Raw genomic sequence first — 22771 nt, 5'->3', positions numbered from 1 at the left:
TAGGGCAGCAGGCACTTAACTCCCAAAGTGCCCCGCAGGCCGGCTCATTCCTGGCGGCGTTGATTTGTCCCCAGCAACATCAGAGAGCTCAGTCCTCCAGCGGCTATCAGCACAGTAAGCACACAGCAAACAGAGCGAGCAACAGCATCATGAAGGAATAGGAAGGGGACAGAACTTCAGAAATAGAACCAAACCCGCACGCAGTTTAGAACATGCCTGCACCTCCCACAGAAAGGCGACAGAGCCCCAGGAGTAGCACTGCTCGAAGAGTCAAAATTCCAGCCTCAGAGGACCTACTTTGAATTTTCTGGCTTACGCAGCACAGTACCATCCACCTGGAAACAAGGAATTTCGAGTTTTTGGAAGACGGGATGAGCAAAGGCAGCAGGGAGGCGCAGGCCATGTGTAAGACACCACGAACGTAGACAGATGAAGGCAAAGCGTGTTTGCTCTAAGCTGTTACTCAAATATTGGCATATTTAGGTTTATTGCAGGAACACAAGAGCGACAACATTTGCAGTGCTCAGAAAAACAAAATTCTTCCAGACCCCTTCCTTTACAAACATGATTTTGAATACAGCAGCAACAGTAACAAAATGCTTTTAGATAAGCTGAGAGAACAGGCTGTTTTTTATAAAACGTACAAAAAAGGCATTTGTTTTCCAATTGGTAACACCATAACAGTTAAGTGTAGAAACAAAACCAAGCCAGGACACCTTAAGAGTTCACTAAACACAAAAATTTAAAAAAAAAACCCAAAACTTCTACAGATCTTTTCAACAGGCATTATGAATGATTTCAGCAAGTCTGAAATAAATTGTTTAATACCAGAAACAGGAAACTTTTCTTCTCGATGCCCTGTGTAAGTGAAAGTAGTGTGTTTCTTCTCTGTGCCCAGTCAGAAGTGTAAGTTACTGGTCACTGAAACAGTGAGGTGTTTTTTTCTAAGCCTCTGTTAATCCAGCGGCACTGGCATGCTTTGTCAAGACGTCTTGCAGATAAACAGACACTCTTACCCTAGCTTTGCCCTCCAGCTGTCTCTCTATCCCACCGAGACGTTCAATAGCTCCTTTTAATACTCTCTCCCGCTCGCCCAAGTCTGTGTGCACTCCTGCTTCGTTTTCTTCAACTTCAGATTTCAGATATTGCAAGACATAGGATTTAATTGCATCCCCGTTTTCTGTTATGGTTTCCCAAATGACTGGCAGGTCCGTGCTCCTTGCCAGACTTAACAAATGAAGCAGAGCTTGGCAGATCTGCGTCCTGAGGCTGGCACTGTACTTGAATTCCAGAAAGTCCTCAGTGTCTTCGCTCTTCTGCAAGGCTACCACCAAGGCGCTCCAGATTTGGCAGAACTGCTCAGTGGAGCCGTAGCATTCCCTCTTGCTAGGGATGGAGAGGGCCATGGCTGATTTGATTCGGACTTTAAAATTCTTGCAGGACTTCACTACTGAGGAAAGTGCACTGTATGCTTGCGTGGTCCAAGGAGCCTCTCCTAAAAAAAAACCCAACCAAACCCAAACCAAAAACCCTTTTCAATCAGTCAAAAGATATAAAACTGTAAATGTATCTCCTAAATATTTAATGAGCTTACAGTTACTGCATTTATTCTGGTCCAAATGAGAGATTCGGGGGTTATGAAATGAAAAATTAGTTAAAAACCACTCACTCTTCTGAAGTTTTGTAAGAGGAAAAGTGACATTTTGCATCTATTCACAGCTATAATCCCATCCTCACGCTCTTTTCTAACGTGACAGATCCAACTGAATACAGCAGAATTGTGCCTGTATTAGCATGTGGAGGATCTGAGCCTATTTCACTGGCAAGAGTTCTGGGAAAGCTATGACAGCAAGATTCAGCTCGGTTTGCTTTCTCCCCTTTTCCCCAACACATTTGTAGCAGCGACCTTCTTATCAAAACCACAACCTGCTGTGCAAATCCAAAGCCAGTGGGACAAGTTACTCACCGAGTGGCAAGGCAGGGTTCTTAAATACATTCCCCAGCGCGTAACAAGCATTCCAGCGCACTTTCATAGTGGCCTCGCTCTCGACAGTAGAAATAAGGGCCTGAAGAGATTCCTCGATGGCTTCCCTAAACCTGGGGTTTGCTATGTGATGCGGTTGAAGGAAATGAAGCACATTGCCAAGGGCCCGGACTGCATTGCTCTTTACCTGGAACACACATACACAAAAAAAACCCCCACATTCTGGCCTTCAGCTTGTAGGCAAAGCTTTTGTCAAGCCTGCTATGAAATCATGCTCAGAGCCAACAAGGAGCCCATCTGGAATCAGACTGATGTCTTAGCAGAAGGTAACTTCCTAAATGCCACCAGAAAGATCATTCTTTGCAAATGGCCACCCTGAAAAAAGAAAAACCAAAAACAAACCAAAAAACCCCACCCTCCACACTGTGGAAAAGCGCAATCAAATACACCGCAGGCCATACAACATGGGAAAGCTCCAAACACCAGCCCTCAAGAGAGGATGCTGAGCTGCAGCTCCCTGTCCATTGGGGCAAAACGCCCCAAAGTAACCGGTGCCTTTTTTCCTTTTTTTTTATTTTTAAACAAAAATGCAAGAGTTAACTACACTATGATAACTCCACCCTCCTTCCCCTCGGTCATACCTTGTCTCTGTCCTTGGATGCTTCGGTCGCAGACCGTAACATTTTCAGCAGTAGGAGATCAGAAAATTCCTCTTGAAAACTTTGTCCCATCGTTTCCCTAGCAGAAGCAGCACACAGTGAAAGGCCAGCTCAGATGATCCATCCCCAAAGATGTGATACAATCCTTTATAAAGGCGTATGAACAACCTTCACTCTTCAGAGGGCTAATATGTAAGGCAGACCTTACTACATGTGACCACTATGTTTATTAATTTAAAACCAAACTATCAATGCAAGAAAGCCGGTTAGCAATGCATTAAGTCTGTAATAAAAAACAGAGGGCAATGAATTGCTCGGAGGCAATTCTGTAGCAGGAATATATGATAACTATTTCTCCTGTTAAAAATGTAACAGTAGGTTAGACTTCCTTCAGTCTTTGGCTTGAGGAAGGGTTAAATATTTATTAATTTTACTTCGGTGTTATGTTGAAAGTAAAGTAACCAGGGAACATGCAATTACACAAAGCAACATACAAGAAATAGAAAACTGAAAAGTAAACTTGGAAAATACTCCAGAACTAATTTGTTAGAAAGACCTAAACCCTAGCAGTTTAGCAGAACTCAACCCCAGATGGATATGGGATACTTATAATACCATGTCATATGCTGGTAGACACGCAGGATGAAGAGTGGTTAAAAACAAGCATCCACGCCAAATTTTGGCTTTTTTTGACACTAAGTAGATTCGGTACCCTCTGTCTGATGCTACGGGAACACGGGCAGAGAGAGGAGTTCCGTGGGCCAAGGCGTGCTTACGTACATGTTGATGATCAGAGCGTCCGTAAGATTGCCCAAGGACCAAGCTGCTTTGGCACGGACGTTTGGAGACTTGTCATGGAGGGAATTCAGAATAGCATTTGCTGTGTCTGCCACAAACATCACATCCTATAAAAGTAAAAGCAAAAACTGCTGCAAAGTTAGAAAGTTTTAAAAACTCAGGTGATTTCCTAAGTAACATATACATTCTGGCCTTTCTAGAGAAAATAATACCTGCACAGAGACCAGCTCTATTAATATACTCTTCATTTTTAGGCGACAACTTTTAACATGTCTGTGGTGCTCTCTGTACAGCTTTGTTTGATCTTTAATTAACAGGCTAAGCCTACATGCTGACCAAGTTCACCACTCCCTTGGGTAGCTGTTGCTGAAAGGTTCCAATGTATCATTTAATTTCATTGGTGATTTAGTTACTTCGGATTTTAACATAATTACCTGGACTGCCAATCTTACACTCATCAAATCCCACTCTAAAGAAAGTAATTGCTTCTCCAAACTCCCTGTTGAGCTGCCTGTCTAATCTTCTCATCTATGACACATTACGTTTCATTTTCATTCCCTTGCCTATGGTAAAGGATTTTCTTTCAAAATATTTTGGACTCAGATCTCAATGTCAGCTACTGCATAGATGGTTTTTTTTATTACAATCACCTGTTTAAGGCCACATTGCAAAAACTACAGTCTTCCAGCTCAGCCAAGCCAAGATCAATTTTTTTTGTGGGAATAAGACAGCCGTTTTCTCTAAATAAGCTTTACTTCTTAGTTTTAAGCAAAACTGAAGCCTTCCCATTAAAAACTTGTTAAACGCTACCAAGCACTGTACAGCTGTTCCCTTCTTCCCAGCTCTACCTCATCTCTTGCAGCTCCTTTGTGCCACCCTAGCCTTTCCCACTTCTGTCCCCGAGAGCTCTGCCTTCTGCTTCATCTTGCTTAAAAATGCACTGGTCCTGCGCACCACACAGAAGGCAAGAGCAGGTCTGGAGATGGTAAAGAAAAGCTGTATACACACTACAGACCAAAAGCAAGAAGGAAGGCCAATTCATTCCAAAAGAACTCATGTCCCACATCTTATGGTTCATCAAACCCATTATAAAATGGCTCAAAATAAGAAAAACGGGCTAGTTCCGACCTGCCGAAGGCAAGAGAAGAGGATGTAGACTCCAAGCGCACGTGCAGCAGCAGCTTTTACCAGGGGGTTCTCGCTGTGGTTCAGGCCAAGAAGCAGAGTGACACACAGTATCTGCTGGTCATTCTGCAACGATAAGCAGTCACGGCAATAGAGAGAAACTGAAGATCGCCGTCCCACAAAGACAGACAACTGCAAATACTCTGAAAGACCCTAATATGTGGGATCTATAGAAGCGATTATTCAGGGCATACTCTTTCTTTAAAGTAAATTGACTGGCATTTCAGGATGCCACACAGGAAACGGGAACGTTTCCAGCAAACATGATCTTGTTGCTGTTAGATAAGACCACAAAGGAAACCAAAATATTAACTATCATCCAAATGCAGAAGGCATGGCCCATCAGAGGGAAAACAGACTGCATCGGTTGCTTTTTCCTGTCTTACTTCACTCGTTCCCCTTCATTAACAAGGACAGCCAGGCAGATTAAGTTCATCCTGGACAGATTGTCAGTTTACCAACCCATGACAAAGATCTTTGTTTCATCAGAGCAAAGGGTCAGAGTGGGCACTGACTTGACCCCACATGGCCACGGGGACGAGAGAGCGTATGGGATCAAAGTACAGAGTGATGAAGTACATGCTGTACTTGGAGAAACCAGACAGAGAATTCCAGAGATACTGCTGTACTAGCAATTCTTGGGCAAATGAAATCTGGCAGAGTACTCCCCATCAAGAAGGGCACAGTGACACAAAAGGAGCTGCACAATGCAGCGGTGATACACTGCCAAGGCTTTCATGTTTAAAAGCATATTTCATGTTGCAAAAGGAGAGTAAGGCCAACACATTTGTTTGCTTCTGCCAGGGCAATCGCTGCAGTTTAGCGTTTTAAAAGCCAGCCAAAAGAAAAAAAACATGCATGCAAATTGGTGAACAACGTCAGTCCACGGCTCTTAGCTCAGCTGTCTCTTCAAACACTTAACCAGCAAAATAACAACCTTCACGCCTCCCTCGTGCAAGGAAATACTTGCCCTCCATCTCCCATGCACCATCGCCAAGGCTGAGTATTCATGGCAGGGCCCACGGTGACCCACGGTTCAATTGTTTTGACAGACTAATTACTCCTAACATTACCTTTTCCAGTCTTCAATGGTCACAACTTGTTCAGAATGTTAAAAAAAAAAAAAAAAAAAAAAACAAACATCTGGAAGATTCCTCTACCCTCTTCTTATAATTTTAAAAGGTTTTACACTACTGTAATCTGGTAGACAAGAACAAAGCCTCAGTAGGTAAAAATGCCATGCTTAATGGAGTGCTCTCTTACCTGCAGACTGCTGAATGCTTCTGGCAAGATAGAGGACAGGGCATCACAGGCGCTTGTCTGAAGAGTCACATGTGGAGAGTTCTGAAGAATGCCAGGTAAAGGGCCATTTAACATCGTAGTCCAGAAAGTTACAACCTACAGAAGAAGCAGCCAGGTTTACCTATTTAAACTCAGCAATTAGGTCTAAGTTCTAGAATAGATTGTCTTTTTCTATGATCATCTTTAAGACATGCTTACAGCAGGTAGCATAATCACACATGAAAGTGATTACAGCTGTTTGGAGGCCTAAAATACTTAGCGTTCAGAAGCATTTTAAAGACATTTTAGTACTGCTACCGAGTACTTACTCACCGAGTTCTGTTTGTTTCCTTCTCAAGGCCACATACACTCAGATTAGATTGCATTAGGTAGAATTATCATTCCATTCTTGAATCCACACAGCTGGGTATTTTCGTTTGCCTGACAATTTACATTCATATCAAGCAACAGGAACCCGGTGCTACTGGACAGATTTCCTATCTTGTAGAGTCACTGATGACCAGCTCAAAACTTAGCATACGCCAAAGAAATTTTTTAAATTGCCTTGTGTTCACAGAAGCAAGACTTAAACAGGCCTACATTACTACTAGAATGCCAGTTCCTCAGCTTCCACAAGCTTATCCAACCATCAGCCTCAAACAATTAATTTTTCTGAAATCACATTTATTATGGTTCTGGCCACTCTCTCTGCACTTGTGAGTGGCCAGAACATGTAGGCTGGCTCTTGTAACAACACAAATTGACCAAAACTCTAAAAGCGTACGTCTAGGTTTCATGCAGCAGTAATGGTGCAGGCAAAATCTGCACTGTTCTTCCAGCTTTCTGACTTAGAGCAGGCAGGAGGAGGAGGGATGAGGAAAGGCAGAGAGGCAGTGTTAACATTGTGTACAAGAAAAAAAAAAAAAAAACAAAACAAAACCCAAAACAAAAGCCACACCTGCCTACAGACAAAAACAAATGGCAAAATAATGCAGGAAGTCTACAAAAATCATACATATCAGCACTATAAAGCCACAGGGTACTGAAGTCCCTTTCTGCTTTCCTGCAATTGATTTATCTGTATCCATGCCAGTAACTTTGCAGAGAGTTCTAGAAAGGAAACTCAGTGAAGTGGAATCTCAGAGGGAGCCCACACACTTACCACGCTGACAGGTACTCTCTGATCAGGGGCAACGGCTGAATCAGGTTTGTACTGCTGTAGCACACCTGTGCCCAGCTCCTCCAGAAGCTGCAAGGACACAAAAAGCAACTAGGTCTTTATCAGGAATGACTCAAGTACCATGGAACTATAGCAACCTTCACCTAGGGCTATACTTACTCACCCAGGGAACAAAAAGAAAAGATTCAGTATTGTTTTGGACTCTATTCTGTCACTGCTAGTGAAGAAATTAGAGGAAAAGCCTTTCTTACATGAAGTCTCCAGCTGGAACAGCATAACAAATTGCCGTGCAAAGAGCAAATCTCTCTGAGCTTTCCTTTGGGTGACAGACTACAGTTCCTGCACCAGCTGATGCTAAATCAGGGAAGGGCCAGTCCTTACATTTCCCAAGCTTCCTGGTGACTCAGCAGAGCGACAAAATTCTGCTAAGAATTCAAGACTGGAAGCAGAATGTGCATTTCTCAGAGTGTCAGGGTACTGCGTTTCCCAAAAAGCTACAGCAGGCACCAGCTCTTTACGGTGTGCTACATCAAACACACAAAGATGCTCTGAATGTTCATCACTACTCATCTGTATTTGCAAAGAGCACTAATAGATAAAATTGACTTGGTAAAACAATGTTGATAATTCCTCATGCTCTTACTTTGGCTCCATGAAGCTGAATGGATGGGTCCATTTCTTCCATGCATCTGCAAGCCACTTCTCCAAGTTCTAGGAAATAGCTCTGAGCCATAGAGAAATAACTTTTCACAAGAAGAGCCAACACCTAAACACAAACAAAAGAAATTCCCTTCAGCATTTTTTCCTTTTATTAAACCAAAATACCCCAAATACACACAGAGAGGATGTTAATGGGCTCATCAACACTGGGACCATATACTAAGCTCTGATGTAACAGATACACCTTGCAGCAGAACTTCTAGAATACTACAGCTGATTAAAAACCTCCCTATTCCATTATCTTGTTCAGAAAAGGGCCACAAAAGCACTATCGGGTAGCAACACAATGAATTATTTACTGTAAGTGAGGTCTCCTGTAGCTAAAAAACTCAACAAGAGTGCGTGTAAGAGCAACACATTCTGTATCTCCTGTAATACTGCCGCTGCATTCTGCAAAGCTGGATTTAACAAATATTCATTGTTCCAGAAAAAGAGCAAGACTCTTTGGGATGCAGGTTACAAAATCTTACTATTTTCTGTGGTTACATGAAGAAAAACCAAGCCAAGTCTCAACATTGAGAGGGACTCCTTTAGTCATACCAGCATCACTCCACAGTTCCTCGCAGACTGTTCTTTGACTGCAAGGTTCTTCCCCACTATTTTCTAGCAAAACTTTAATTTAGATTCTGTACGGAGGAGTTTGCATGGAGAAGACTCACAGCCTTCACCAGATGCCAGCACACACAACCAAATATCTAAAAATAACGAAGGTAACAAAAATCACAGGAAGATAAACTTACTGCAGCACGTTTACTATGGGACAGAATCAAAATGTCACCGCTCTTTCAGTCACAGCAGCTCAGACATGCTGCACTAGCAAATGCTTTAGCCTAAATCTCACTGAAAGAGCTAGGAGCAAAGGCAACCCACGACTGAGGCTTGGCTGACATGAGGAACGTTGATATTGTACCAAACTGTTCATTTTGCAAGCTAGCTGTTCATCCCCACCTGCAAGGATTCCAGTCGAAGGGGACACGGTTCATAAACACTGGAAAACGATGGAAAGTTAGCATCGCTGTCGGAACAGGAATCCTCTCTGGGCAGAATGACGATGGAAACGCAGAGCCGGAGAAGCCAGCATGGTTCTGAAGACGTACGTCCCACTGGGTTATCTGGAGGCTCCCCTTCTGAGGGGAGTGCTTTTCTCCACTGCTCAGAAGAATTAAGACGGTGAGGGGTTGCGCTACCACTGTTACTTAGCCCTGAAGAACTAGGCTGTTGCAGAAGTAACTGCACTTCTGGTAAAGGTGCTTGGACGGATACTATAGCCCCTAATAACGTGAGACTAGAAACTCGAACATTAACATCTGCAAGAAAGAACAGGGCGGGGGAAGAAAAAGCCAGTCCATTAGCATCTCACCGACACATCAGCATCCTTCTTTGGCAATTTTCAGACAAGATAGATCACAACTTATGATAGCAATACATATGTTTACGTATTTATGAACCACAGGCGAGGGGGAAATCCACAACTGTTTTGTAATAACCAGTGCTGAATTAAGAGATAATATATACAAAGAGGCTCCAGCCAAATGGAATGCAAACCTTTATGACAAACGTACGGCTTTATCTGGTTCCAAACTCTTGTCAGCAACCCAGGTTTTAAACGGCTGTATGGTGCATTTGAAACCAAATTTGCAAGGCACTGAAACACACAAAAGAACATACATGGAGCGGTGGTTACAATGTCAGCCTGGCCTCCAACAGATTTGTTTTCACATTTGCAATTTAGGTCATTTAGACAGGTAATTATCTGAGGGGACCTGAAAACAAATGCCCCAATTATCTGCTGTTTCAAAACTGGTTACAAACTTGGCTCCCTAAGAACAAGTACTTAACTACTGTGACCTGGCATAAAGACCAAGACCTTTCAACAGCCCATGGAAAGCTTTTTTTGCCATTTTGGATTCCAGTTTTAAAGCCAATGTGAGTCTTCAGAATCATTTCATAGGTTCATTCAGCTCCAAAAAGACTACACAAAAGAAATGCAGGATCAAGAGAACTGTGCTGAAGAGAAAAAAAAACTTAGGACTCTGTAGGAAGGTTCAGTCAACGAAGCCTTGTGAGACGACAACAGTCTTATTTCCCACCACCACCTCAGTCCTCAACAGCTACAATAATTTCTGTGCAATCTTTCTTCAAGACTTAATCTAGAGACCAACAGCGTCTCTTGAGCAGCATTTGAAACATTTACAGTACAGTTACCTTGACTATTTGCGTCAGCGTTTGAGAAGAGGATTCTGCCACCAGGGCTAGCAGCAGGCAGCGGTGCAGCTCCCGGATGCTAGAAGCGATAGTTACAGAGAAGGGAGTAAAAGCTCTCTTGTGATCATTAGCGTCTTCAGCAACAGAAAGAAACTGCTTAGAACCTTCCAGGATGGCTGAGAGAACTTGAAGAGCACAGGCACGGGTCTGAAACGATAAAACATTTCTGTCACCTACTTTTAACACCTCCTTCGAGCTGATGGAGAATTTTAAAATTTATGAAAGTCTCTTTCTCCAGCAAGAGAAAATTCAACTCCCAACTATCTTTTCTCATAACTTTAAGCAGTATACAACCAATCCTTTGTTTCCTTAACCGACGCATCCTCTTTTATTTCTTGCGGTACAGCGACCAAACAACACAGATACAGTAGCCAAAGTACTTACTGAAGGCCAGAGAAGACAACTCTTAAGATTAATAGGGGAAAAATACAAAGCTTTTTTCTACTCAGAACTGCCTCACCTTTGGAGAAGGGTCCTTTAAAGCAATTGTCATCAAGGACACTGACTGGGGGCTGCCAATACCCGGCGCATCAGGAACAAACGCTGACCAGTAGCCATAAAGAACTCTTTTTTCCATTGATTTTATAGCAGAGAGGAAGCAGGCTAGAGCCCCTTGACGAACATTGGCTTGATAAGATCTTAAAAACAAACAAAAAGATGAATGAAATAGCAGCAGTGAAAAGTAACGGACTTAACCTCTTTCACTTATATTAGTGGCTAGCTGTGAGAAGACTTTTTAGACCAAGAACAGGAAGAGAAAAAAGAAATTTACTTTCAAACCAATACAAATTGCTGCCTTAAAACCAATACAAATTGCTGCCTTCCAATTTTCTTTTATCACCACATAATCAAAAGGAAAAGTGATTTCCTCAACAGTTTTGATTAAGAACAAAGCACTAGGATCCTGTGGAAGTGTAAGAGTCTGCACACATGTAAAATTTGTGCCAGATCTACAGGAACAAAAGGCATGCTTTGACATGATACATGAGCTTAAATCGTATGCTCTGCTACCATGCTTTATGTTTACATGAACAACAATCACCTCATCTTGCTCTGTATTCCACCTTCAGCATCAGAACATTCTGACTCGCTGCTGCTGATTCTTTTCGAACCAGTATAACGTGAAGACAAGTGACCCTTTCCAGCAGGCACGTATGCAACATCTGACGCACGAGCCCGAGGATCCGAACAAGGACTGTTGTGCGCATCCCCCAAGTGTAATTTCAGCATGTCGGCTCCAAGGACTGATTCATTTCCTGCATCACCCAAATCTTCTCTTCCTTCTTCCCCAAACTCTCCCTTCTTTTGTTTCCCTTTGGACTTTTTTCTTCGGTTCTGTTTTAAGATAAAAACAGATTTTTTTTTTTTTTTAATCTTTTGAAATAGTATCTAGAAAGATGCGCAAACATTTTATAGTTGTAAATCTTTTATTAAGGGAAAAAGGTCTCATCTGAAAACAAAACTAATTACTAATCCAGAATAAAAGCAGAGTTTAATATAATAAGTCATGCCCTCTGTATAATACATCAACATCAAATTACACAAGTTTCTAAAGTTTTTAGATGAGATTTAGGTTAATGAAGAGTTATCACAGCTATTTAGCTTTCTTCTGATGCAATAATACTGCACATACGTGCACTTATACGTATGTGCAATACTGTACATACAGAACTAGTCACTCCTTTAGTATCTGAGTTTACAAACTCTGCTTATTAATAGCAACAGTAACATCAGTATAGTAATACCTTAGTGTAAGTAAGCAGTTTATATCTGAATAGTCTCAAAAACTAAGCTTTGGCCTCTTGATCAGTAAAACAAACTATTTCCAAAAAAACTTTTAGTTAAAAATCATATTTCACACAAAAGCAATTAAAGAAGAGGAACAGTAAATACTTCTGTAGTTCTTTTAGATTTACAGTAGGTATTTAACATCTAAAAAGAAACAAGTCAACATGACTATACAACTTCATTTTCTCTAATGTCTTTCAGATAATCGGTAATCCAAAATGTTTACAGGGTTAAAAAATAACCTGTAGAAGGGTTAAACAGAACAGATGGGGGAGGGAGGAGGAAATCAGTCTCTAGATGAACTTGACTTCCTTAAGAAAGAATCAAACAATTGTGCAAGTGTTAGCAGAGAAAATGTAACTTATAAAATAAAAGCTTTGGCTAGCCTGCACGCACCAATCCCATGTCTGCAGGCCAAGAATTCTTGGCTATAGATGAATAACTGATGCACACAGCTTAACTCAGGAAAACTAATCTCTGCAGAGCCGTTTGCCAATCTCTGCAGAGCCATTTGTTCTCGTCATCTGAGTTTACAAAGCAATTTTACTCAGTGCAGAGATTTAGAATCACTACCTTTAAAGCAAAGGATGTGAAATGTATGACACGCTCAGAACACAAAGAGCCTGTTAGCCACTAATACCACGTCAGGTAACATACAACTGCACCGAACAGGCGCACAATGAGCATGCAGGACAATCGGTACAATTTCAGCTTACCCCTGTCTGCTTAAAGGCAGCTGGTTCTGCTTGTTCCTGTTTGACGGGCAACCTTTTATCATACTGAGGTAATGGAGCCGGGTACAAGGCTGCGGGCATTTCTATGCTCAGGCCTGGCAGTCCATGAAACATACATTTCTAGAACAGTAACAAAAACATTAGCATACTTTTCCTTTTTGATGCACAAAGATTCACTGTGCATTTACTCAGGTGTTCATCAATTGTCGGTTGGGCTTGTGATCCTCCCCCCAGGTCTTCCTCTCCCCATGCTATGCAAGACCTGAAATTCAACTATTTCTAGAAGGATGTTAAGTAGGTCCAAAAAAATGAACCTCCCACCCTTCTCTCACATTCTTTTGTGGGAAGTGCAGTTAAGATCCTGTGAGAGAAACTCAATGCCTTTTTCTTTATATCTCACACTACATTTCCCCCACGCTCAGGCTCCTCTGCTCCCTCCTCCTCGGCTTCTCCTACCGTTTCCCACTTAACAAGCATCTGGACCATGCACCTTCCAGTGTCTGCCTCTTTCCCAAGGTGGATTTAAGTATTTACCTTCAATACTGCAAGAAGAGATCCAATTTGGTCAGTTTGCATTAGTTTCATCTTCCCTCCATTTAGAAGCGACTGGATACCTTTCAGTGCACTTTGTAATAACTGAACACCAAAACACAGAATTACTTACTCTTCCTTCCCAAAACATTGAAGGTTCACATCTTTCAAGTGACCTTCTAGGCAATTACGGTTTTGCTCAACATAATTACTGGGACAGTTACTTATGTTTATTAAAAAAAAAAAAAAGACTATTTAAGCAAAATCTCAGTTGACAACATTCCAAATGTCATATATTCCAAATTCCAATATTCCAGCAGCACAATCTCTTAATTAAGAGTATTCTAGACAATTAGACTCACACTTACCATGCAAAAAGTGATGTCATCTACATCAGAGGTTTTTGAAGACTGCAGAACACTTAGAAAAGTTTGAAAACAGACACTTCTGTAGGACTCATCCAAGTATGGCTGCCCGGGCACACTAAAATTAAAGCAGGAGACGACAAACGGTTGGTGTACAGTCTGTCCCACAGCTTTACAAAGTTACACAAACTCAGATCCAAGCCCTCTGCTAGAGTGAAGAGCGCAACCCCAGATGGATGGGTGGATGGCTCTTTGAAAGGGATCAGCTCTACCACTATAAAGAACACAAAGAAACCTTCTGCACAAAGAGCTAGTACGATCACAGTGCGCCTTACTCTGCTTCTGAAGCCACCTTCTCAATTACAATGACTCTCCAAGCGTAGCTTAACAAGCTGTCATGCTTATAAGTGCTTTTTAGGCAAAATTTGGCATTGAGAAGGATTTAGAATGACTTTTGCCATTTCCCTAGTTTCCATGAAGTCTGGGCAACCTTAATGTGCCGAAACATTTTAACATCCACTTGACTTACTGCATGAGGACAGAGGGCAACTGCATCACTTCATCTTTACTACCTTGAGTACCATTTAGTAAGAGCTAGCCATTGTTGCAGTGGATTTAGAGTCATTAAACAAATTCTTTTGTAATGGATTCCTAAGCATCTGGTTCCAACACATTTAATTACTTCAAGCCATCAACACATGTTTGATAATACTCACAGGAAAACTCTAATATTGCAAGTGATTTTCCTGAAATTAGAATCAGAGAACAGCTGAGGTTGGAAGGGACCTCTGGAAATCACCGAGTCCAACCCCCTTGCTTGAACCAGGGCAGGTTGCCCAGGATGGTTTCCAGTCAGGTTTTGAATATCTCCAAGTATAGAGACTCCACAGCCTCTCTGGGCAACTGGTTCCAGCATTCGATAATCCTTACTTTTTTTTATTTTACCTCTTATGTTTAATTGGAATTTTTTGTATTTCAGTTTGTGCCCATTGGCTTTTGTCCTTTCACTGGGCACCACTTGAGAACAGTCTGGCTCTGTCACCTTCATTCCCTGCCATCATGCATTTATACACATTGGTAAGATCCTCGCTGAGCCTTCTCTTCTCCACGCTAAACAATTCCAACTCTCCACAGAGAAAAATCATCATGCCCCAAACTGCCAGATGTTGCATTTATTTTCATTAAGTAGTTCTTCAGACTTCATCTAGAAGTGCTGAAATTCCAAACTTGTGTGTGTGTGTTTGTTTTAAAAAAAAAAAAAAAATCCAAGCCATCTGTTCAGGGGAACTATTAACCAAAAAACTCTTTACAGCAAGTCCAAATACCTACCGCTTTTATTAATTGCTTGCTTGCCCACAGAGTCTGGTTAGTCAAAATTCTTCCCATACAGCAGCTAATAAAGATTTGATGCTGCTGTGACATCAGCATATTTACATGTGGAACGGAAAAATGGATGAATTGCAAAAGAATAACTGACAATCACTATAAAAACTCATAGCTGACCGTTTCTTATGCAAAATTAACCCAAAGGATCACTGCAGGGACCAGACAGCACGACACTTTTTCTTTTCTTCCCTAAACTAATCTTTGTAACATTATTTCTGGAAGACAGAGTTTACAGTTTTATCCACAGATGATAGAATATCTTAAAGCACTAAAGTTTTTGATTTTAAATTCATGCATATACACCTTACTGGTCCTGAATTTGCTGTTCCTAGCACAAACAGAGCAGACCAGCTGTCTGTGCTGTCAGATGTACATCTTCCAAAGCATCCACTACACCAAGGCTTGTACATACCTGAGACACAGGTTTGCCATGCTGCGTACTGCTGCCCTCCTGAGTTCCACATCTGGCTGAGCAGAATCACTGAACTGCACCAAGAGCCCAGTCTTGCCCAGCAAATCCGGGAGATACTAAAACAAACCACCAAAGTCATTAGGGGTCAGCGCTCTTCCATCAGCCTCCTGGTCCTGTTTGGTAGCTAAACATATCTATGCTACAAAAGAATATTTGTCAGCTGCAATTTCAGATTCCATAGACACATTATGTTTATAAAAAATGACATGAAAATATTAATTTCCAAAGTTCTCCTATTTTGTATTAAAAAAGTATTGGGCATGAGCGTAGTTCAGACTGAATCCCAATTTATGCTTTCTTCCCAGACATAAAGCCAAGTTAGTAACAACTGCTGTACCAAACTGCTGCGGTTATATAGGCTACAAACCCACGCAAGCTGGCAGCTCCAAAACTGCTAGCACCACCACCCCGCGCTTCAGCCCAACAGCAGAAACTGCTCTGCAAGCTGCCAAGAGCTGGTGACAGCAGGGGAATCCAACATATCAAACGCTATCAGTCACGATGCGGCAACAAGGAGCTTCGTACAAACCTCAGGATTGATACCCGATAGTCTCCCGTTTGAAACTGGCTTTGAGCCCGCCGCACACTAAAGACCTGATCTGGTTACAGGATAAATTTCAGGATCCTCAATGGAGCCTGCTGAGTAAATGTGCAATTTGAAGCTCCCCGTGTTGTTCCTGCTTGATACGCAGGCACACCAGGGTGGTTAGCCTGCAGACTAAGCCTGGTGCTCTTTAACAGCGTGCCTTTGGCTCAAGCCAGGTAATAGGTGGTCCCTACAGCTGCAGCCTGCAGGTATAGAGGTAGTTGGCACGGGAAGAATCTTGTTATCTACACCGATTATTAGTATACACACCTACCACACCTGAAATTCAACTTTTCCACAAATATCTGTCACTATTTAAATGGGGTTATTCTTATATAAAAGGTGTGGCGATTTGAGAACATGATACTTCTTTAGTCCTTCTTTTGGGGGGTAGGGGGAGAAAGTAGAAACAGCAAAAGGGTGCAAATATTTTTGTGGTTACTTTCTCGCAGCTTGTAAACTCACCTTCTGACATTTAGGTCCATTACTGTAAACAAGAGCTGCTAAGGCTTGCAGAATTTCAACATGTGTCCAAGAGCTGCACTGCTTAAGAGCAGAGATGCAGTAGGAGAGAAGAAAATTCAAGTTCTGTTCATCAACCATCACCTGTCGTAACAGAAAAGGACTGTGGTCGAGAAAACATCGTCATGTACTGCTGGAGTTAGTATATTGAGATATATTGGTTACAGACTCAGGTGATCTGGCTGTTAAAATTACACACCATCACAGAATCAGCCAACACTTAAGAAATGGATACATCAACACAAGCGTCCTATAACCAAGAGTATTTCCAATGGTGCATCGCTTCTGACTAAGAGCTGGTTTTACATGAGGAACCGTGCTAGAGCCACAGATCAGAACCTCAGCTAAGAATAAATAAGCAATACAGCGAAAATCCAAGAAACTCTGCATGAAGGTGGGCTCCGTAGCCCCATAAAGAGAGACAGCAGGCCTCCCTGGCTTAGTGGGGAGCCAGGGGGCCAGCACACAGGAAAAGGAAGGACAAGACCAAATTTTCCATACCTGAAATCTGTTAAGCAAGTGATGGATAAGCTGACCAAGTTTGCTGACAAGATGTTCCTGATCAAGGTGAACCAGCTGACAGGCTTGGACAAGCAGAGCACAAACATCCTGGAAAAGAAAGCCTCAGTTTATTACTTAGAGACTACAAAGCCAGGGTGGAAACCACATCACCAGCTATGACTTTGATCACACAGCCAGATCTGCGTGCGGATACCACTAACATCAATACTGTATAATGTAACGAAACGAATGGAACTCCAGCTAGCGAGCTTCCCCTCGGCTATCAACAGACCTTCATCCCGATGCAGGGATACGCTGACATGGATTCAAATTGCAGGAGTGCTGCTTGAACAATACCACTTAAACACTGGAGCAAAAGCAAAGCCAATGATAACGGCAAAAGAAAAATACAAAGTCGAATGAAGGAACAGAAGGAGGAAAAAAGGAGCACTGTCCAAAAAAAAAAAAAAAAAAAAAAATCAATTAATTCTAAAATGCAAAGTCTACTCTGGAAATGAAATGAAATGAAGAAAAATTGGTAAGTCAGTGTAACGATGAAGTACAGCGTGTTCCCAGTGAAACGGTATCAGTATTGCAAAACTACAGCAGTCAGCTTTAGGGCTTATTTTTAAGACTTGAAAATTTTTAATTGCTTGGACAGTAGACCGTGAAAATTGCCAAATCCCTGTGCCCACAGTCCCACGCGCTGCCCACTCGCTGGCGTCACCCGCCATCTCCACGGGCACTCACGCCCTCCTGCCGCTGGGCCACGCGTGTGCCGAGCCCGCAGGGTTTTGGCGCGAGGAGCAGAGCTCACAAATCACCCGAAGAGGTGGGGACGGGGCCCAGCACAAGCAGGAGGGAACGCGGTCGCGGGGAGGAGAGTGGAAGACACGCAGGAAAACCCACGGCGTGCGGCGAGCCAGCCTGTGGGGAGCCGCAGGGCGGTGGGTGCCGGGCTGCTGCGGGGAGGCACTGGGCGAGGTGGCTGCGGGCGCTTCCACGCGAGCCTGCGCGCACCCGTGGGCACGCACACGCGCGGGACAGCGCCTGCACACGCGCCGCGGGGCGCACGCCCACGCGTGTGCCCCCCACGAGCGCCCACGCGGGTGGGCGAGAGCCCCGTGTAAGCGTGCGCTCACCCCGGCGAGCAGGCGTGCACCGGCGTGACGTGTACACTCCCGTGACGCGCACACTCCCGTGACGTGCACACCCGCGTGCGAACGCCTTCCCTCCTCCCCCGCTCCCACGCGTGTGCACATCCCCGTGCGTGTGCGCGCCTCGCCCTGGCCCCGGTACAGCCCCCGGCCCCCGTACAGACCCCGGCACGGCCCCGGTACAGCCCCCGGCCTCGGTACAGCCCCCGTACAGACCCCGGCCCCCGTACAGCCCCGGTACGGCCCCGGTACAGCCCCCGTACAGACCCCGGCCCCCGTACAGCCCCGGTACGGCCCCGGTACAGCCCCCGTACAGACCCCGGCACGGCCCCGGTACAGCCCCCGTACAGACCCCGGCCCCCGTACAGCCCCCATACGGCCCCGGTACAGCCCCCGTACAGACCCCGGCCCCCGTACAGCCCCGGTACGGCCCCCGTACAGACCCCGGCCCCCGTACAGCCCCGGTACGGCCCCCGTACAGATCCCGGCCCCCGTACAGCCCCGGTACGGCCCCGGTACGGCCCCCGTACAGACCCCGGCCCCCGTACAGCCCCGGTACGGCCCTGGTACAGACCCCGGTACGGCCCCCGGCCCCTGTACAGACCCCGTACAGCCCCAGGCCCCGGTACAGCCCCCGTACGGCCCCCGTACAGACCCCGGGCCCCGCTCCCCGGCCGGGCCCCGCGGTACCTGCGGGCTGGGCCCGGCCGCCGGCGCCGGCCCGCAGCTCTCCGAGATGAGCTGGTCGAAGAGCAGGTGGAGCTCGGTGCGGCGGCCGCCGTCGGGCCGCTCCGCGCCGGGCTGAGGCCGCAGGGCGCCCAGCCGCGCTAGGTAACGGCGGAAGGAGCCGCCCGGCTCCGGCTCCTCCAGCCCGGCCACGGCCGCCATCTTCCGCCCTCCCGGCAGCGGCGCCATGGCAACGGGGAGCACTTCCGGGGCGGGGGGCGGCTACGGCGGCCGGGCGGGGCCTGCGGCCGCGGGCGGGACGAGGGCCCGGGGCCTGGCGGGTAAAGCCCCGCTGTGGGGCCGTGGGGCGGGCGGGGATCCCCCGCACCGCACGCCGTGGCCTCCGTTTGTCACCTGGAAGGAGCCTGGGAGTCAGCGACGGGGCAGGGCCGGCGGCAGGGCCGGCGTGCCCGCGGGTGTCCGTGCCCCGACACGCTCGCCGCCGTGACACCCCCACAGCAGTGTCACGCTCACAGCCATGACACCCAGAGCCACGTCACGCTCACAGCCGTGACACCCTCAGAGCCATGTCATGCTCACAGCGGTGTCACACTCATGGCCATGTCACGCTCACAGCCCTGACACCCTGGCAGCCGTGTCGGGCTTGCAGCCCTGTCACGCTCACAGCCATGACACCCTCAGAGCCACGTCACGCTCACAGCGGTGTCACACTCATGGCCATGTCATGCTCACAGCTGTGACACCCTCGCAGCCCTGTTGCACTCACAGCCATGTCGCACTCGCAGCCGTGACACCCTTGCAGCTGTGCCATGCTCAGAGCGGTGTCACACTCGTAACCGTGTCACGCTCACAGCTGTGACACCCTTGCAGCCATGTCACACTCACAGCAGTGTCACACTCAGCTGTGTTGTGCTTGCAGCCGTGACACCCTCGCAGCCCTGTCACGCTCACAGCCGCCTTGCACTTGCAGCCGTGACACCCTCACAGCTGTGTCACCCTCACAGCGGTGTCACACGTAACCGTGTCACACTCACAGCTGTGACACCCTCACAACTGTGACACCCTCACAGCAGTGTCACACAGCCATGACACCCTCGCAGCTGTGACACACTCGCAGCCATGTCACACTTGCAGCTGTGAAACCCTCACAGGCATGTTGTGCACAGCTGTGTCACGCTCACAGCCCTGACACCCTCACAGCCCTGTCACGCTCACAGCCGCATCGCACTCGCAGCCACATCGCACTCGCAGCCATGACACCCTCGCAGCTGTGTCACACTCACAGTGGTGTCACACGTAACTGTGCCACACTCACAGCCATGACACCCTCGCAGCCGTGACACCCTCGCAGCCATGTCACGCTCGCAGCCGTGTCACGCTCGCAGCTGTGACACCCTCACAGCCGTGTCACGCTCACAGTGATGGCACACTCAGCCGTGACACCCTCGCAGCCATGTCACGCTCACAGCCATGTCACGCTCACAGCCGTGTCACGCTCGCAGCTGTGATACCCTCACAGCCATGACACCCTCACAGCCGTGTCACGCTCACAGCCATGTCACGCTCGCAGCTGTGACACCCTCACATCCATGTCACGCTCACAGCCGTGTCATGCTCACAGCTGTGACACCCTCGCAGCCATGTCACGCTCGCAGCCGTGTCACGCTCGCAGCTGTGACACCCTCACAGCCGTGTCACGCTCACAGTGATGGCACACTCAGCCGTGACACCCTCGCAGCCATGTCACGCTCACAGCCATGTCACGCTCACAGCCGTGTCACGCTCGCAGCTGTGATACCCTCACAGCCATGACACCCTCACAGCCGTGTCACGCTCACAGCCATGTCACGCTCGCAGCTGTGACACCCTCACATACATGTCACGCTCACAGCCGTGTCATGCTCACAGCTGTGACACCCTCACAGCCATGTCACCCTCGCAGCCATGTCACACTCACAGCCGTGTCACCCTCGCAGCTGTGACACCCTCACAGCCGTGTCACACTCACAGCGATGGCACACTCAGCCGTGGCACCCTCGCAGCCATGTCACGCTCACAGCCATGTCATGCTCACAGCCGTGTCACGCTCGCAGCTGTGATACCCTCACAGCCATGACACCCTCACAGCCGTGTCACGCTCACAGCCATGTCACACTCGCAGCTGTGACACCCTCACATCCATGTCACACTCACAGCCGTGTCACCCTCGCAGCTGTGACACCCTCACAGCTGTGTCACACTCACAGCGATGGCACACTCAGCCATGGCACCCTCGCAGCCATGTCACGCTCACAGCCATGTCACGCTCACAGCCGTGTCACGCTCGCAGCTGTGATACCCTCACAGCCATGACACCCTCACAGCCGTGTCACGCTCACAGCCATGTCACACTCGCAGCTGTGACACCCTCACATCCATGTCACACTCACAGCCGTGTCACCCTCGCAGCTGTGACACCCTCACAGCTGTGTCACACTCACAGCGATGGCACACTCAGCCATGGCACCCTCGCAGCCATGTCACGCTCACAGCCATGTCACGCTCACAGCCGTGTCACGCTCGCAGCTGTGATACCCTCACAGCCATGACACCCTCACAGCCGTGTCACGCTCACAGCCATGTCACACTCGCAGCTGTGACACCCTCACATCCATGTCACACTCACAGCCGTGTCACCCTCGCAGCTGTGACACCCTCACAGCTGTGTCACACTCACAGCGATGGCACACTCAGCCATGACACCCTCGCAGCCATGTCACGCTCACAGCCATGTCACGCTCACAGCCATGACACCCTCGCAGCCGTGACGCGCTCACACGGCGCTTAGCCGGGGAAGGGAGCCGAATTCGTGACCGCAGGCGGCGGGAGACGCACAAACGCCCACCGCAGGCAGTGACCGTGGCTCTGGGTCTCGCCACCTCCCACCCGAGGCCAGGCCCCGCGGGGCCCCGGCGGTGGCAGCGGTGCGGGTGGCCGGGAGCACCGCGGTAGGTGGCACTGCCTGTCCACGTTTGCGGCCACGACACCCGGAGCCATCCCGGCTGCAGCCTGGTGGGCCCTGGCTGGGGCAGAAGCACCAGGCCTGGCCTCCCCGCGCAGCCATGCGCCCCGGGGGAGCACTTTTGGGGGGATTGTGGCAGATTTTAACCATCATGGACACCCAGCGTTGCTTTAAAAGCGACAGTAAGCCATCGAAATAGCCTGAAATAGGACCGCAGGCCAGGGCTGCTGGACCGTCTGCGGCGGGTTGACCCTGGCTGGATGCTGGGTGCCCACCAAAGCCGCTCTATCGCTCCCCTTCTCAACTGGACAGGGGAGAGAAAATATAACAAAAAAGCTCATGGATTGAGATAAGGATGGGGAGATCACTCAGCAATTACTGTCACAGGCAAAACAGATCCGGCTTGGGGAAAATCAGTTTAATTTATTAGCAAACAAAACTGAGTAGGAGAAAGAAGTGAGAACCTGTGTAGGGTAATGAGAAATACAACCAAATCTTGAAACACCTTCCCCCCACCGCTCCCTTCTTCCCGGGCTCAACTTCACTCCCAATTTTCTCTCCCTCCTCCCCCCGAGGAGCAGCGCAGGGGGACAGGGAATGGGGGCTGCGGTCAGTTCATCACACGTTGTCTCTGCCGCTCCTTCCTCCCCAGGGGAGGGCTCCTCACACTCCTCCCCTGCTCCAGCGTGGGGTCCCTTCCACAGCAGACAGTCCTCCACGAACTGCTCTGGCGTGGGTCCTTCTCATGGGCTGCAGCGCTTCCCAAACTGCTCCAGCGTGGGGTCCCTCCCATGGCAGACAGCCCTCCATGAACTGTTCCAGCGTGGGTCCTTCCCACGGGCTGCAGCTCTTCCCAAACTGCTCCAGCGTGGGTCCCTTCCATGGGTGCAGCCCTTCAGGAGCAGCCTGCTCTGGCGTGGGTCCTTCCCACAGGATGCAGCTCTTCCCAAACTGCTCCGGCGTGGGTCC

At 47.4% G+C, this 22771-nt stretch overlaps 1 protein-coding gene across 1 annotated transcript; it reads right to left on the bottom strand.

Moving 5' to 3' along the window:
• Window positions 1–788: 788 nt before the first annotated feature.
• On the bottom strand, window positions 789–19002 carry HEATR6 (HEAT repeat containing 6). Its single transcript, XM_075719627.1, has 20 exons — window positions 18805–19002; window positions 16958–17065; window positions 16400–16540; window positions 15289–15404; window positions 13494–13608; window positions 13129–13230; window positions 12577–12714; window positions 11115–11407; window positions 10533–10710; window positions 10013–10219; window positions 9353–9452; window positions 8756–9114; window positions 7731–7853; window positions 7070–7156; window positions 5890–6024; window positions 4570–4692; window positions 3424–3548; window positions 2626–2722; window positions 1967–2171; window positions 789–1495 (listed from the first exon to the last, which is right to left on the bottom strand). Exons 1-20 carry the CDS (start codon window positions 19000–19002, stop codon window positions 945–947), a joined length of 3501 nt encoding a protein of 1166 aa, XP_075575742.1. The 3' UTR covers window positions 789–944.
• Window positions 19003–22771: the final 3769 nt, after the last annotated feature.

Source organism: Pelecanus crispus, chromosome 12 (assembly GCF_030463565.1).
Source record: "Pelecanus crispus isolate bPelCri1 chromosome 12, bPelCri1.pri, whole genome shotgun sequence".
Lineage (NCBI taxonomy): Eukaryota > Metazoa > Chordata > Aves > Pelecaniformes > Pelecanidae > Pelecanus > Pelecanus crispus.
Note: the sequence above shows the minus strand (reverse complement) of the source record. Positions and strands in the feature narration are given on the sequence as shown.

What these genes read in the sequence shown, in the direction of transcription:
- HEATR6 (XM_075719627.1), bottom strand. Translation starts at nt 19,002, where the DNA reads ATGGCGGCCGTGGCCGGGCTGGAGGAGCCGGAGCCGGGCGGCTCCTTC. An exon ending in TAAAGGACCCTTCTCCAAAG is followed by an intron (nt 10,220 to 10,532) that starts GTGAGGCAGTTC and finishes TTATCGTTTCAG; the next exon opens with ACCCGTGCCTGTGCTCTTCA. An exon ending in TCTTCTCTTGCCTTCGGCAG is followed by an intron (nt 3,549 to 4,569) that starts GTCGGAACTAGC and finishes TTACTTTTATAG; the next exon opens with GATGTGATGTTTGTGGCAGA.